Source organism: Nannobrachium achirus, assembly GCF_963921795.1.
Source record: "Nannobrachium achirus genome assembly, chromosome: 22".
In the NCBI taxonomy this organism is placed as follows: Eukaryota; Metazoa; Chordata; class Actinopteri; order Myctophiformes; family Myctophidae; genus Nannobrachium; species Nannobrachium achirus.
This window is the reverse complement of record NC_137829.1, coordinates 6305487-6321387: the sequence shown is the minus strand read 5'-3', so window position 1 is coordinate 6321387 and position 15901 is coordinate 6305487. Positions and strand designations below refer to the sequence as shown.

At 41.0% G+C, this 15901-nt stretch overlaps 1 protein-coding gene across 1 annotated transcript in view; it reads right to left on the bottom strand.

Moving 5' to 3' along the window:
* Nucleotides 1-1666: 1666 nt before the first annotated feature.
* The window catches only part of mao (monoamine oxidase), a 40820-nt gene continuing 26585 nt past the window's right edge, over nt 1667-15901 (bottom strand). Inside the window, exons 6-15 of the mRNA XM_080752993.1 lie at nt 15240-15381; nt 9805-9954; nt 8977-9136; nt 7979-8075; nt 7796-7849; nt 7631-7688; nt 6847-6944; nt 6433-6544; nt 5400-5462; nt 1667-3109 (exon numbers count right to left, since the gene is read on the bottom strand). Coding sequence (XP_080609119.1) covers nt 2954-3109; nt 5400-5462; nt 6433-6544; nt 6847-6944; nt 7631-7688; nt 7796-7849; nt 7979-8075; nt 8977-9136; nt 9805-9954; nt 15240-15381 — 1090 coding nt within the window. The 3' untranslated portion in view covers nt 1667-2953. The remainder of the gene's footprint in view (nt 3110-5399; nt 5463-6432; nt 6545-6846; nt 6945-7630; nt 7689-7795; nt 7850-7978; nt 8076-8976; nt 9137-9804; nt 9955-15239; nt 15382-15901) is intronic.

Here is a 15901-nt window from a genome sequence, read left to right as displayed (position 1 = left end):
GAATTAATATTCTAATATTCTATTATAATTTACCCTAGTTTATAAACATCAATAGCAACGTTAGGTTAGCAACTGCTGCTTTTCAGAAAGTTTACCTTCAGAGTTCAGACTGAAAAAGCGATCCGTTGCCCCACCCGGTGTGGATTTCCGAACGCACCCCCCGTTTCTCGGCGAGCTTCATTTCGGCGACTCTACTGGTATTCCAATAACCTGGTGCATCTAACCTCTCAACTCCATTACAGGCATGAGGGGCAGGAGTGTGGGAGTGGGGACAACATTGGCAGAGTCTCATAGTCACACAGGCACTTAAGAGAAATGACAAAACACCATGATTTCCATTAAGGCACAACAGAGACTACACTTACAAACACGTCTTGGGGACAAACAACACCATGAGCCACTGGAGGGACATACTGTATGTACTGTAGTGTACAACACACTTAAACCCAGATGGACTTACAGTACTGTGGTAACTACTGTGGTCATCTAATGTGAAGAGTTTATTTCCAAAATGTTTCTTTGCCATGTGATAAAAAGTGAAAAAAAGTAAAAAGTGAAATGGTGCTAAAAAAAGAAAATTAACGACCGCTCGTTAAAAATGCGCATTTGACCCAGATTTGATCACAGGCAATCAACAGCACAAAATGAATGGCAGCTGTTACAAGCCTTCTCTTTGTTGTGCACATGTGTCAATTGTTTTATCTGTAACCTAGATGTCAAATAACCTGTTCTCAACCTGTGAGAACTTCTCACCTTTTTTGTGATGTCCACGTTGACTTTTACACTAGAAGCAGTAGGCTACTCACTGTATGTTACTTTAGTTTGGAGGGTGTGTTAGTTTATATTTGGAAATGTGTTTTTGGGATGAAGTGCAGCTGGGATCTCAATGCATCATATTAGCCTATTCATTATTGTTCATTGCTGCTGCCGCCCGCACCCGTTTTGAACCCTAAAAAAAAAATCCTAATTATTTACAGTAAAAAAAGAAAGAAAGAAAATAAAATTCGCAATGCCCACCCAAGTTTAGGTTTTAGGCATAATTTTACTGTTGTAAATATCATGTTGTAGGGGAGGGTCTATCTTTTTTATTTTAATGCTTGGGGAGGGTCATTGATTTTTTTCCCCCAATTGAGAGGGAGGGTCATGGCATTTTATAAAAGGGCTTATACATTTTCTCCAGTAACACCCCTCAATAAAAAATGACCCCTCCCTTACTGTGGAATGTTACTAAAGATTTCAACGCAATGATACACAAGACGATTGTTTCGGGGTGGATTTTCTCACCAAAGTGAATGCTTGACATTTATTCTGTAAACTAAGTTGCATGTCTGATTGTCCGGCAGGCGGACAGATATGCCTATACAGTGTGTGAACGTACTGTACATGATACATTGTCAGTGCAATAACTCTTCATGCCACGTTTTCTGCTTCTAGTACTATATAGTGTTAAAACGTGTGTGTCTCTCTGTGGCAGATGTAAAAAATAAACTGCACATTTACACTACCAACACAATAACTCGGGCAACAATGGACGGGCTGATCAGCTATATATATATATATATATATATATATATATATATATATATATATATATATATATATATATATATATAATAAGTGTGTGTGTGTGTGTGTGTGTGTGTGTGTGTGTGTGTGTGTGTGTACTGTATATTCCACCCAATGTATCAAAACATCATGTGCATTTATACACATGTTAGAAATGTACTCCTTGCTTGATTTAAACTATTAGGATTCTCTACAAGTATTTATATCTAATTGAAGCAATGTAAAACAGAGGAAAGTAAATTCAGTAAAGAATAATGGGTGAGGAATACATGGTGCACTTGGTGTGTCGTCACACAAATTAATACAGATGCAATGAATGGCTTCTAGTCTAGGTTCTATGCCTGGTATTATACCCTGTCTGTATGTACTGTAGAGTAAAATGATTTGTGATGAAAAAATAAATGCATATTTCAAATATATTCAAATATAAGTTTAAAATAAAACAATGACAAAATAAGGTAGTGTCAGCTAATCTTAAGAAAATACATTCAAACACCTCCATTACCTTTACAAACAAGCAACCTTTTACCACACACAGCAGCTTAGTGGAGATGTAAAACCCCAGAATGCGGGTTTCATTCAAACCTCTTAATGACTTAGTAATAGGCAGTGGCACAGTACTATTATACTATTCTGACATCTATTCTAGACTTCAATGCTGGCTACAGCTGCTTGCCCAGAATTAATCAGCACCTATAATCTCCAGAGGTAATTAGACATTGCTGTATGCGTAGACATTTTAGCACACAATTTAACCAGCCGCACATACCTTTGCACACAATTTAACGAGCACCGCGCACACACGCACGCGCACGCACGCACACGCACGCGCACACGCACACGCACACACACACACACACACACACACACACACACACACACACAGTACAAACACGTAATCATATGCACAAAATGAAAAGTGAATATAAACACAGTGTGAATGCATTGGCAATGTAATGTTATTGGTCGCATCAATACTTTACTTTATCAATAACTGATTTTCTTTCCTCCTTCATTGTTTAGACAATCTGAATCTCAGACTTCTTTTGGTTACACTATAATTATCGTGGCGACAGGTCTCCTCTCCTCTGTCCAACGAGCATCTCTCTTTCTCCCTTTCATCAGCCTATTACTCTCTATTTCTCACTATTGTGATTAGACAGTACATAGGGTGATTATATGGTGGTGTAGTGAGCGAACTAAACAGTCTTCATCCCTTTTTCCATGCCAGACTGTAGGGTGTGACATCCTATACCTGACATAGTTCACTACGTGGTAGTGCGGGTCAGACAGTAGTGAACAGGAAGTACAAACGTACGGCGTCCATCGAGAGTTGCCCCTTTGAGATGCAGAGGAGAAAGATGACGGCTGTGGGTGGGCGTTGTGTTTAGCTCCGGGGAAGGAGCCCCTTCCGATAGGCCACCAGGCTCGCTGCCGCGGCAACTGACAGGAACGTGGAGACTCCCATGAAATTGAGGAAGCCTCCAACTGAAGGTAAGTGTCGCTCCCAAAAGGAGGTGACAAAGGGGAGAGCCGGAACATCCTGAGAGAGAGAGAGAGAGAGAGAGAGAGAGAGAGGTGATCATGTTCAATTAGACCAGGGGTCTTCAACAGGGGGTCCGGGACCCCTAGGGGGTCCTCAGAGTTACTACAGGGGGGCCGCCAAATCTTTGTTATAGGATCATTCTTTTAACTCATTTGTAGCCGATCCCGAGTATACTCGCAAAAAATACTCGAGTACTCGGAGTGCCGATCCCGAGTATACTCGCGCTATATACTGTATATACACTATACAGTAAAGCTGGTAAGCTTACCGTACGGTCCGTTGGAAAGTGCTGGCACGATTGGACTCGCCGATTCATCATCATCGCAGATCCACGTGCACACAATAGTGATTCCTTAACATGGAAGCCGACGGTCTATCTCATCTTTAATGTCCATTTTCTCCAAAAAACACTTTTGAAGCCAAGGATGGCATTGGATTCTCGCTATAATAACACAAGCTGAAAGGCAACGATCCGCCATTACTGCAACCGCATGGGACGATGATCACTTCCGGTGAATGACGTCAAAAAGGAAATGTTTGCGCAATCGACTTATGGCCTTCAAAATAAGAGACTGGCCGCGGACAGAGCAGGCGAAAGGCGCGCTGGACATTTAACCCGTTCATGTCTGGAGCACTAAATGGGTTAAATTAACAACTTGAACCCTCACATCCCTATTCTGAGGAGAGCTATTTTCGGCAAATAGGTTTGGTGTAGAGGTAAATAAGAGCAGACCAAGTATAGCCTAGTTCCATACCGCGCATCGCGTCGCGGTAAAATGCGGTAAATTGCGGTAAAATGCGATCGTATCGATCTCGCTATGAAACACCAGTAGCAGACATGTTATGTTGTGTTTGATTACTAGTTCGTAGTGCTCCTATTCTGCCTGTTTCTTTGGTTAGCAAGTAGCACTAGCAAGCAACAGGCTAGCCACTAGCCAGCCACACATAACAACACTACGTCATGTGTTGGTCAGACGGTGAACCAATCGCAGAAGACTGCCTCTTTGGCAACGCCCATCCCAGCAATCGCCCTGGGCGGGAGCGACCTCAGACTGAATAATGGAGTGAAACGAAATGTCAATTCAGGCTGAGTGTCAGGCTAGACCAAGTACAGAGTGAAAGGTAAAATGTACTAAAACACAAATCCAACTTAGACTGATGACAGTGCTGTCAAACAAGTCTATGAATCTATCTGTGAGATCCATGTAAATCTGCATCGCACATTTATACAATATGTAGAGGGGGTCCCTGCTTCATCTCTCTCTCAGCTAAGGGGTCCTTGGCCTGAAAACGTTGAAGACCCCTGGGTTAGACTTTCAGTGGTGGAAAGTAACTTAAGTAACATTACTCAAGTTCTGCACTTGAGTACTATTTTATACTGTATAGTTCCACTCACTACACCTCAGAGGCAAATATTTGAAAACATTAGTTACAATTTACATACAGTAGATTTTAAGCAATTAAACCCTGCCGTTCTACAAGCTCACAACGTGTTTGCCATGCAGTGCATTGTGAGCTTGTGGATCTTCTATTTTTGAAAGATGGGAAACGTTCGTAAGGAAAAAGATGATGCCAATATATTTGTACTTTTATTCATATTTTGGATACAGGCCTTTCACTTCTAACAGAATCTGACTACTTCCACCTCCGCGCTTTTTAACCCATTTAGAACGGGTACACATTTTGTGTATCATTATTTTATGCTTTAACTATTGAAAAATAGCAGATATACAAGCTCACAGCGCGGCACCGAGTGCCGCGCTGCGAGCTTGTAGATCTGCTATTTTTGAAAAAGTCATGAAAATGTGTGCAAATCTTTGAATATATGTATTTTTCAAAGCGAACGTTTGTAACTCAAATTTTGCTTCTGGGTGGTCCCTGGAACTACATATTTTGAGATGGGGGTCCGTGGCCAAATAAATATCATTTTGGGGGTCCTTCACATGAAAAGGTTTGAGCACCACTGACATAGTAGTCTCTCAAGGACAGACTAACTGAGCTCCAGTTAAGTGAAAAGGACCTTTTTCTTTGACGATGGCTGGCCAGATTGTTGACATACAAACATCGGTTTTTCAAAAAATCTTAGAAGGTTTCAAAAGACACTTATGTAATCGGGTCAAAAATCTAATTTTCACGATTTTTCAAAAATAGCAGATCTACAAGCTCGCAGCGCGGCACTCGGTGCCGCGCTGTGAGCTTGTATATCTGCTATTTTTCAATAGTTAAAGCATAAAATATTGCGTCATAATGTGTTCAGGCCTAAATGGGTTAAAACAGTAATCCTTACCTCAGACTGCGGCTCTGACAGCCAGATTTGGCTCTGGCTGATCTTGCCCATTGCACACAACACCTGCAAAAACAACACATGCTTTTATTTTGCACATAATATGGTAATACACCTATTATTATTGCGGAGAACTGGCCCACGAGGTCGACTGTGCTTCAAAACCAAGCAGTAAATAAATTAAGAGATTCGCTCATTTTTTAAACAATGTAAACGTCAAACTACTGTATATGTAAGACTAAAGAGACAAAAGAAATATGCTGCAAGAAAAAAGGATGTGAACAATATATTTACTGTGGTGGGAGGCCTAGTCACCACTTGGGATAAAGTGTTCCTCCACAGGCAATTCTACTTACTGAAATCAATATTTTATATAAATATGTATAATATATTACTTTTATTTAGATATAGATATATTTAAATCTTTTGTTTTGTATAAATCTTCATATATAGTAAACAATAATCGGGGTTACACTATCAACTAATTAAGCATTAAGCAATACAATTAGATGTGTATTATACTATCAATTACATATACAGATACACATACAGGCGTATACTGTAGGTCTCCATTTTGTGTTAACAACACCCGTAGCCATGATGTAATCTCAATATATCACAACCTCTCGTCTTGTGTATCATTGCTTACTTAGAACATACTTTACAGATTCTACAAATGTCATTGTTTGATGCAGAAACATGATTTCTTCCTCACACCCGATTAGGCACAAATGGTCTCATAAGTCATACTGTATGACAACAGCCTTCACTTCAGGGTTTTGATACTCCATACCGTACGTTTGCCTGTAACTACAGTACCTTCACAACTATGTGGGCATGGCCTATTTCTTACAAACAATGCCATATAACATGAACGCAACATCCAATTTCCATTGTTGCATTTGCTTTTGCTTTTGTTTATGTTTTTACGTTTTTGAAGAGCAATCAACCTTGTATGCCATGATACAAAACAACATATTAAAACAATGACTTGAACCACCGTTGACTGATTGGTGTTCTGTGATAGGCCACTGACCTCTCTGGCTGCCCGCTCCCCAGCCTGAACAGCACCCTCCATGTAGCCACTCCACTCTGTGGCAGTCTCTGTGCCTGCAAAGTACAACTTGTCAACAGGTTCCCTCAGGACCCTGGAGATGGGGAAAAACAGACACAGGGAGACAGGGATGAGTTATAGCAGGGGTGGACAGTCAATACCGGGGGTGAGGGGGGGAGGGGGGATTTCTGGTCCATCGCAGAGCAATTTGAAAACCCAGAGAAAAACATTCAATTAAATTGCTGTGAAATCACCCTCAGCGTTGCTGGTTTGAATATGAGGCCCAGCAAATGAACACACCCTGTGTGTGTGTGTGTGTGTGCGCGCGTGCGTGCGTGCGTGTGTGCGCGTGTGTGTGTGAGAGCATGTGCGTGCGTGCGAGTGAGTTTGACTTACTTTCCAAACTGAGTGAGAATACCTGGGGGGAAATAGGCAGTGTAGCATCCCCCAGAATACTCCTCCTCACACCAGTTCTTCTCTTCATAGTGCACCGGCTGTGACAGAGACAGGCAGAGGGAGTGTTGGGAGTCAATACTAGCTTAACTTGTAACTAACTTGTCGTTTCAATTCTACTGCAGTTATACTGTAGGAGTAATGTTAGGCATTCAATATGCCTTTAGTCTGTGCCTTGACCAAAAAAACATTTGGTGTAAACCAAGGGTCTTCAACAGGGGATCCGGGACCCCTAGGGGGTCCCCAGAGTTACTACATGGGGTCCTCCAAATCTTCGTGTGATAGAAACCTTTTTTCTCCTTTTTTATGTTAACCACTTGAACCCTAGTGTCCATATTCCGAGAACTCACGTTGGGAGCCTGTAGATCTGCTATTTTTGGCAAAAAGCTTTGATGTAGAGGGGGGAAAAGAGCAAACTAAGTACAGAGTGAAAGGTCAAGTATTGACGTTAAAGAAGTTAAATATCTGAAAACACAAATTGTCATGAATCCAAAATACACTGATGATTGTGCTGTCAAACGATTAAATTATAATCAATGAAAAGGTTGTGGGGGTCCCTGCTTCATCTCTCTCTCAACTAAGGGGTCCTTGGCCTGAAAACATTGAAGACCCCTGGTGTAAACAGTAGATCTACCAGCTCATTATTGATGCATTGTGAGCTTGTAAGTTGGCTATTACTGCTAGCTGACATTCAACACAGTATATAAGCTTTAAGTAGTTAACTCACATGCAGCGCCTCCTCAGTGCCCAGCACCCTGGAGTAGATCTCACAGATCCTGTTCAGCCTACATCACAACAGACAACGGTTAGGCTTAAACATATCCTGTAGCATGCAGGCTTGTATTAATCTTGGCACAATGCAGGCATCAAAAGTACATGACTACACGGCTACCTCTCCTCTTTGGTCAGTCCACACAGCTTTCTGCACTTACGAGCAAGGATGAAACTGAAATGAGACCAAGAAAAAACCCAAATACAGACAATTGTCAGACTCTCATACCACCTGACACGGTTAAATGTAAAATAACGGTACTGCAGCTGAAAAGGGGATGGGAGATTCCCTTCCAATATTTACCCCATAATACATGGCACACTCCCATCAGGCTTTGTGTCATCCAGTGTCAGGCCAATGGGAGCACCCTCCTCCTCAATCACCATGCTGCCACAGTAACCTGGTGATACAAATATGAGTGCAACAGTTCATCAAAATATAATCATCAATAATTATATTGATTTGGTTATAAAAAGCTATCAATAATCGAGAATTGTATAAAACTATTAACAATCTATTTCTATTTTGGGCATGTCAGAAAGGTGAAAAAAAACTATGAAAAATAAATAAATGAAATAGTGAAAAGAGACGATTTACACCCTCACACGTGTTGCATTTAAGTTATGAGCGTGTATATGAGCTATTTTCACTATTTTTGCAAGACACAGAAGTATAAAATATAGATTATATGTGTAATTCACTTTAAAATACTTCTAGGGTCAACTTATTGGCTTTTGTGTGCACCTCAGACAGTTTTTAAGTGCTTGATTCAATATTAAGATATCTGATTCATTAGATTAGACACGCCCTCTTCCTATCTAAGCCCATTCAACTTCAATCTCCATTCTAACCATGTTAGACTCGGGTTGACTGGTTGACTCGGGTGACTGATATTGTCCCTATAATGTGCAAGGGGGGACATAATCTTTCAACTGAATGGGCTTATAAATGAAGGATGGGGCGTGTCTGATCGAATGAATATCAAATATATAAATACTGAATCAAGCACCTTAAAAAACTGTTCTACTGTGCACACAAAAGAAGACCCCATAGCCTAAGTGTTTTAATGTGATTGTGAAATACCCCTTTAAGACGTTAATCAATTCATTTATATATCAACAAAATATATATGTCCAATTAAAAAACACCCATCTCGATTATTCAATTAATCGAAAAAGTAATCGTTAAGAATAATCTCTAAGAAAAGAATCGATAGAGAAAACGCACCGAGAGACTCAATTCTATGTTGTTTCCAAGCTCAGTGACAGGTGATCCATACCGTCTCTTCATGCCATGCTTACCTTTCTTCCTCCAGAAGTTCTCTCGATAGTACACCATGCATTTGATGACAGAACCCATGGGGACACGGTGGATCAGCTGGTTTCTGAGAGGGGGCAACTCCGGCTTAAAGTGTATCTTCAGGTGCAGACCGGGAGGCGTGGCCACAATCACATACTTAGCCTTAGAAGGACACCCACATGCACACACGCACGCACGCACGCACGCACACACGCGCACACACACACACACACACACACACACACACACGCACACACACACACACACACACACACACACACACACACACACACACACACACACACACACACACACACACACACACACACACACACACACACACACACACACACAGTACAGGAGGAGAGGGAGTCAAATTTTGTTGCATGGAACAGACTTCCAGGTGGCCCCTAGATGGCAGCACAGAGCAATGCTGGTATCAGCATCTGTTTTAGATGATTGGATGGATTTGGGGAAGGTCAGAGTGAGGTTATAAATAATACCCCTTTACCTGTACCTCAACAGATACTTACAAGGCTCAGAACCCATATTTATGCATATTTCTCTTTCTTTGTCTTTCTTTCATGTTACTTTGTTCCAAAATGTTGTTTAACCTCAAGTAGTCTACATAGAAACCTGATCAATCAGAAGGGAATGGGGGGCCCTATTTTCATCTGTGTCTTACCCATAATCCCTAAACTTCTTTACCTTTTTTAACTACTTTGAAAAACCTTTTAAAATACTTCAATAGCCCACATCGACACGTTGTGAGCTTGTAGATTGGCTATTTGAAAAGGTTTAGGGATAAATAATTTGCTGTGGTCACTCACCATGTAAGTCTTTTTGTCAACCGTCTCCACCACCACCAGGTCTCCAGTCTGGTCAATGCGGTACACTGGGGACTCCAGTTTGACTTGGTCACCCAGCTCTCTGGCCATGTACTCACTGATCTGGCTGGAGCCGCCAACAAATTTCCTTTCCTGCAGGGACACAGAAAGAAATGGTGTCACTGGCCTGATACTGAGCATACAATTAACAAAATCATTTTTATATTTTGTTGTATCACCGCTCCCTCCATTCTACAAGGGATTTAGTCTTGGCTTAATTTTCTTTGCTAAACTTTTTGCCTTTTAACTATTTCTAGTTGTTTATTTTGTTCTGTTTTGTGAAGCGACTTTGGGCACTAAGAAAAGCGCTATATAAGTTTGACGTATTATTATTTTTATTTTAACATAGTTTTATTGGGGGGTATCTTGCAGGTTACAGTAGTCAAAGGACAATGAATCAGTTTACCCTTTTGAATAAGAAGAAAAAAGACAAACAAACACTAAGACAAAACAGACAAGGAAAAAAAAGAAAGAAAAAAGAAACCTTCCCACCCACCCAAAAGAAAATACAACAAATCAGCAAAAAAAAAGAGAGGAGCTGACAGCATCAAGGACAGAAAACATTAGATAATAACCTAAAGTGATATTCAGGAAAATATAACCCAGACTGTTCTCAGGCACTTGAGGGGCCACCCCGGTTGAAGCAAAACACATGGGTTGTGCAGATTGTAACACTAGTTACCTTAGTAGAGTAGGAACTTCAGCCAAACCACATACTTTTGTCAGACAAAGTTGTCTCCACAGGCTCGATCTTAACCATGGAAAATGACCCACACTCACATAAACTGTAGATTTATGAGACAGGGCTGCAGAGTGTCCAGGGTGTGCTAAGTCACTATGTGCCTTATAAGAAATGCTTTGACCTCATTATAACGTAAACTCTTGTTTGATTGATGATGGTGTTGTCAGTGACCTCAAGTCTACCTTCTTGAACTACTATATACCGGTGGCTAAAATGGATTATTGTCAACAGGGGTTGTATACCTACTGTAAATTTGCATGATATACTATTTATCCATTATCTTTATTAGTTGCTTCTGTGCTCTAGGAACCAGAAGTCTTTTTCTTCTTACTCTCACTGTATGTAGAAACATGTCTCATAATCACACTTTAAGCACAGAAATGAAAGGAAGCAAAGTGTATGTGTGTGTGTGTGTGTGTGTGTGTGTGTGTGTGTGTGTGTGTGTGTGTGTGTGTGTGTGTGTGTGTGTGTGTGTATATATATATATATATATATATATATATATATATATATATATATATATATATTCTTTTTTTTTTCAACTGTTTTTATTATATTTTGACTCTTGCTTTGGAAATGTTTTCTCATGCCAATAAAGCTCAGTTGAATTTAATTGTGTCATCACTTCCAATGTCTCGCCAAAACTGGAGAGACCTGTTACTGAACAAACTTGCTTTGCTAACTATTTAAAACTAAAAATAAAGGGAAAATGTGTTTGGTCTATAAGTAGTAGTACTGCATGACACAATAGGTGCATGACAGAGAAGAGAGGGTGGAAAGAGGGATTAGAACTCGCCAAGTTAAACTGAGTAAAATATTAGAATCTGACCTTTTGCAATTTGTACAAGTACACTTCAAAATGTTCTCTCGATGATCACAAACACACTGTGGGCATTCTGTTATAACAAGTTGGCTGCCTTTAGGTCCCATCATCAAAATTGTCTACAGACTGGGTTATTTAGGCCAGGGCAATGCTATGTTTATCTTTCTGGATCAAAGACCTTTTTTTATGCACAGACATATTTACTATTGAGTTTAGTTAGAAACGAAAGGTTTCCGAGTTTGAGCTGAATGCTGTGTGTGGAAACATACCAAGGTTTGAATTGAACTGAACAAATGAACATAATTCACGTCAGATAGTCTAAACAACCTCTATAATCTAAACCATCTCAGCTCGGTGGAACACATTGAGCATGTGTGTGCATGGCATGCATGTCTTCTATTTGAAACAGGGAGTTCTATCTGACAGGAAATGATAATGGAGGCCACGACAACATCCTCTAATTACCCAAACACGTCCCACATCCTCTGTGGCCATGGAAACAGGGCCACTCAACCTTACAAAATCAGGGAACAGACTGGTTTCTCTCTCAGGACTCCAAGAAAACAGCTTTGTGATTGCAGTAATTATGTTGAGCTGATCTGGAGCAACTAAGGACAGGGATCAGTGTTAGTTTGGGGGACTGGGGGCAGTCCACACCATTATTGTCTCCACCAGCCGAAGGCATGGGGGAGAGTATGTTTTCCCCTCCGTCCGTCCGTGTGTCCGTCCGTGCGTGCGTCCGTCCGTGCGTCCTCGCAGTTTGTGAGCACCTAATCTCAGTCGCCGTTGGCACGGTCGCTGCCAAAGTCAACACACACATTCCCTGGATACCAATCTAGAACCTCTGCCCTAAATTTTTCAAATGGGCCTTTTCTAGCGCCACCTAGTGGCCGATATTCGCAAAACCCATTTCTGTGCACTACTCTTACAGATTTTGGACAAAAATCCTACAAATCGGTAGGCAGTATCTCGACAGTCATGTGATCGACACGGATCTGTCCGATTTTGCATATTCCAATCTGATTGGCTAAGATTGGCTTCCAAAGTTTATAGGATTGAGCCGTTTTGAACAAAATGCCTCAAATCACAAACGCAAAGTGCAATTATCATGAAATCGCGCACACACGTTCCTACTAGGCCGAGGAAGAAATGCCACTTAAATCTTTTTAAATCAGCCTCATGGTGGTGCTATAACAGGCCGATTTGTGGTTTTATCTATAACTCCACCAATCAGTTTCAAACTTTGTAAGCGCACTCCTTAGAGGCTAAGGATAAACCTTTGCCCTGCATTTTTCACATCAGCCTTTTATAGCGCCACCTTTGGGCCGACTTATGTAAAACACATTTTTGGATATTACTCCTTGAGATTTAATCCAAAAATCACGCAAATCGGTACACAGTATCTCTATAGTCATGTGATCAACTCCGATCCATCTGATATTTCATATTCCATCCTGATTGGCTAATATTAGCTTCCAAAGTTTGCAGGATTGCTCAGTTTTTGAACAAAATGCCTCAAATCATCAACGCAGCTTGCAATTACCATGAAATTTGCCACACATATTCCCACTGGGTCAAGGAACAAATGCTACCTTTTTCACATTGGCCTGTTATAGCGCCACCAGCAGGTAGACTTTAGCAAAACACATTTTTGGAACACAATGCTTCAAATCATGCATGCAGCGTCCGATTGCCATGAAATATCTAAGGTGAAGAACATATGCCACCCTTTTTACATTGGCCTATTATACAGTAGCACCACCAGGACGCATGGCCTGGTGGAGACCTGTGCTCGGAAGAGCACTGCTTCTAGTTAGACTTGTTTTCCCCTTTGGTATAAGCAAATATGCAGCTTGATTTTTAACCATTTTCAAGTTCAACCTGCCAGCCCTATCTTGGGCAGACTACTCTTCATAGATTATAGCTCTGCCTTTAACACGATTGTACCATCTAAGCTTGTGTTGAAACTCAGGGGTCTTGGTCTGAGCAGTAGTATCTGCAACTGGCTGTTTGACTTTTTGACAGGCAGGCCACAATCTGTACGAATAGGGAACAAGCATTCATCTAAGATATTGACCAGGACTGGAGCGCCCCAGGGCTGTTGCCTCAGTCCCTTGTTGTATAGTCTGTTCACCTATGACTGTGTTGCCAGGTGTGGAAATAATTCTATTCTCAAATTTGCAGATGACACCACGGTTATAGGACTAATATCCAACGATGATGAGAGGGCCTATAGGAGGGAAATTGAAGAGCTAACCCTATGGTGCCAGAATAACAATCTCTCTCTAAATGTTAGTAAAACAAAAGAGATCATCGTTGACTTTAGGAAATCTGAAGTCAATCACAGTCCCGTAACCATAAATGGTTCACCTGTAGACATAGTGGACAGTTTCAAATTCCTGGGTGTTCACATAACAAACTCACTCACATGGTCTCAAAACAGCGAAGGTATCCTTAAGAAAGCGCAGCAGCGATTGTACTTTCTGCGGCGCCTCAGGAGATTTGGCCTAAGCACCAAGGCTCTTGTTAATTTCTATCGCTGTACCATAGAAAGTGTATTGACAGGATGCATAACAGTGTGGTTTGGTAACGTGACTGCTCAAGACAGTAAACAGTTACAGAGAATTGTGAAGAGAGCTGCCAAAATCATTGGCACAGAATTACCACAGCTACACACAATCTATAACACACGCTGTAAGAAAAAGACAGAGAACATCTTAAAGGACAGCTGTCATCCCGCCCATTCCCTGTTCTATCTCCTCCCTTCAAAAAAACGTTACCAGAGCATCAAATCTCACACCACCCGTTTCAGTAATAGTTTTTATGCTCAAGCAATCAGGCTGCTTAACGAAGAGATGGAAGCGAGACGTAGGTAGTCATGTACAATATACGCAGTTTTTAAACTGTACACTGTCACACTGTATGGTTGTTTTGTTGTTTTTTGGGTTGTCCTGGGTGACCTGTTGTTGTCGTATTGTTTTGTGTGCAATAAGGCTGAGAGTGCTCTTGGCACAAGCATTTCATTGTTTGTCTGTACTTGTATGGATACGCATTTGACTAATAAACCGAACCTGAACCTGAACCTGAACCTGGCATGGCAAGTTTTCAATAATAGCAGATCCACAAGCTGCAACACACTGTGAGCTTGTAGATCAGCTATATTTGAAAACTAGTGGTTCGGGACGCTATGAGGCCCTCACACCTACCGGTACGTCGCACCGTTATGCCCGTATATATGCCCATATGAATGGAGGTGTCTGTATCTGTCAGTCCTTATCAAAGAGAGATACTTTTTCATAATACTGAAGAGCTTAGGCTGATAAAGTAAGTAGTCTACGTTTAACTAAAGAAATTAATATAGGCCTACATGGCAAAGGACTGCAATGGAAACCAATGGCTCCTATTTGTTGAAGAGAGATACATTTTCATAATGCTGAATTATAGAGCTTCAGCTGATAAAGTAGCCTCAAACAAGAAATTCATATACATGTAGAGCGGAACGGGGAGGCGTCCTTGTCCCGTTTAAGCCTATATGTTTTTGACAAAAAATACGTTAAAACATTGGTAATCGGTGGTCTAGGGCTCTTCAAAATCAGAAATGGCATCAGAGCCAAATATCTGATTTTGGGCCGGCTCAAATGTTTATCCTACGACTGTGAGAAAATGAATATATTATGGTCAAGAAGAACATATGGTCAAGAAGAACAGAAAAAAAAAAACGGAAACACCCTCATGTCGCCCCTTGCCAACACATAAAACACATGTACACACATGAGCCTGCATAGCCTACATAAAGCAACCATACGGACCCACCTGTCCTCCATTAGTGGTGGAGAAGATCCTCATGGTGCCTCCACACTGTTTGACGTACCAGAGGAACCAGAGAGCAGACACCTCATGAGGTTCAGAGGTCACGTTCACGTTGAGAAACGACTTGGCGAAGCGACGGGTCGTACTGGGAGGCAGTGAAGAGGGTGGACAAAGAGTTAAAATCTCTAATACCCATCAGCAACACCATAACACGTACACAGTTGTGTGTACATTACTTTATGTATTACATCGTCGCCGTGTGTATTAAACCTTGTATGTGCGAAACCATTACTTTTCAGGAAATATAACCTGTGTTCCAATGGATCATATGTAATTATTTAGTCAGTAACCATTGTTAAGACTTTAAATTGATTCAATATTTATAAAATATTAAAGTTGCAGTTCACACAGAAAAACTAATGTCTGGTCAATAAACCTACACGCTAATAATTTCCCCACCCCCAATTATCTCAAACTTTGCCCTATTTGTACCCTCATTTAGAATCCAAGAATCTATAAATATGCCACTATGCCAAGGCTGTTGAATATGCCTTCATTAATATGCCCAATATATGACATCCCCTACTCAATATGTGGAAATCTCCACTTCCCTGAGTTTTGAAGGTACAAATCCATATTAAAGCTTTAACAGTTTAGGGAAAAGC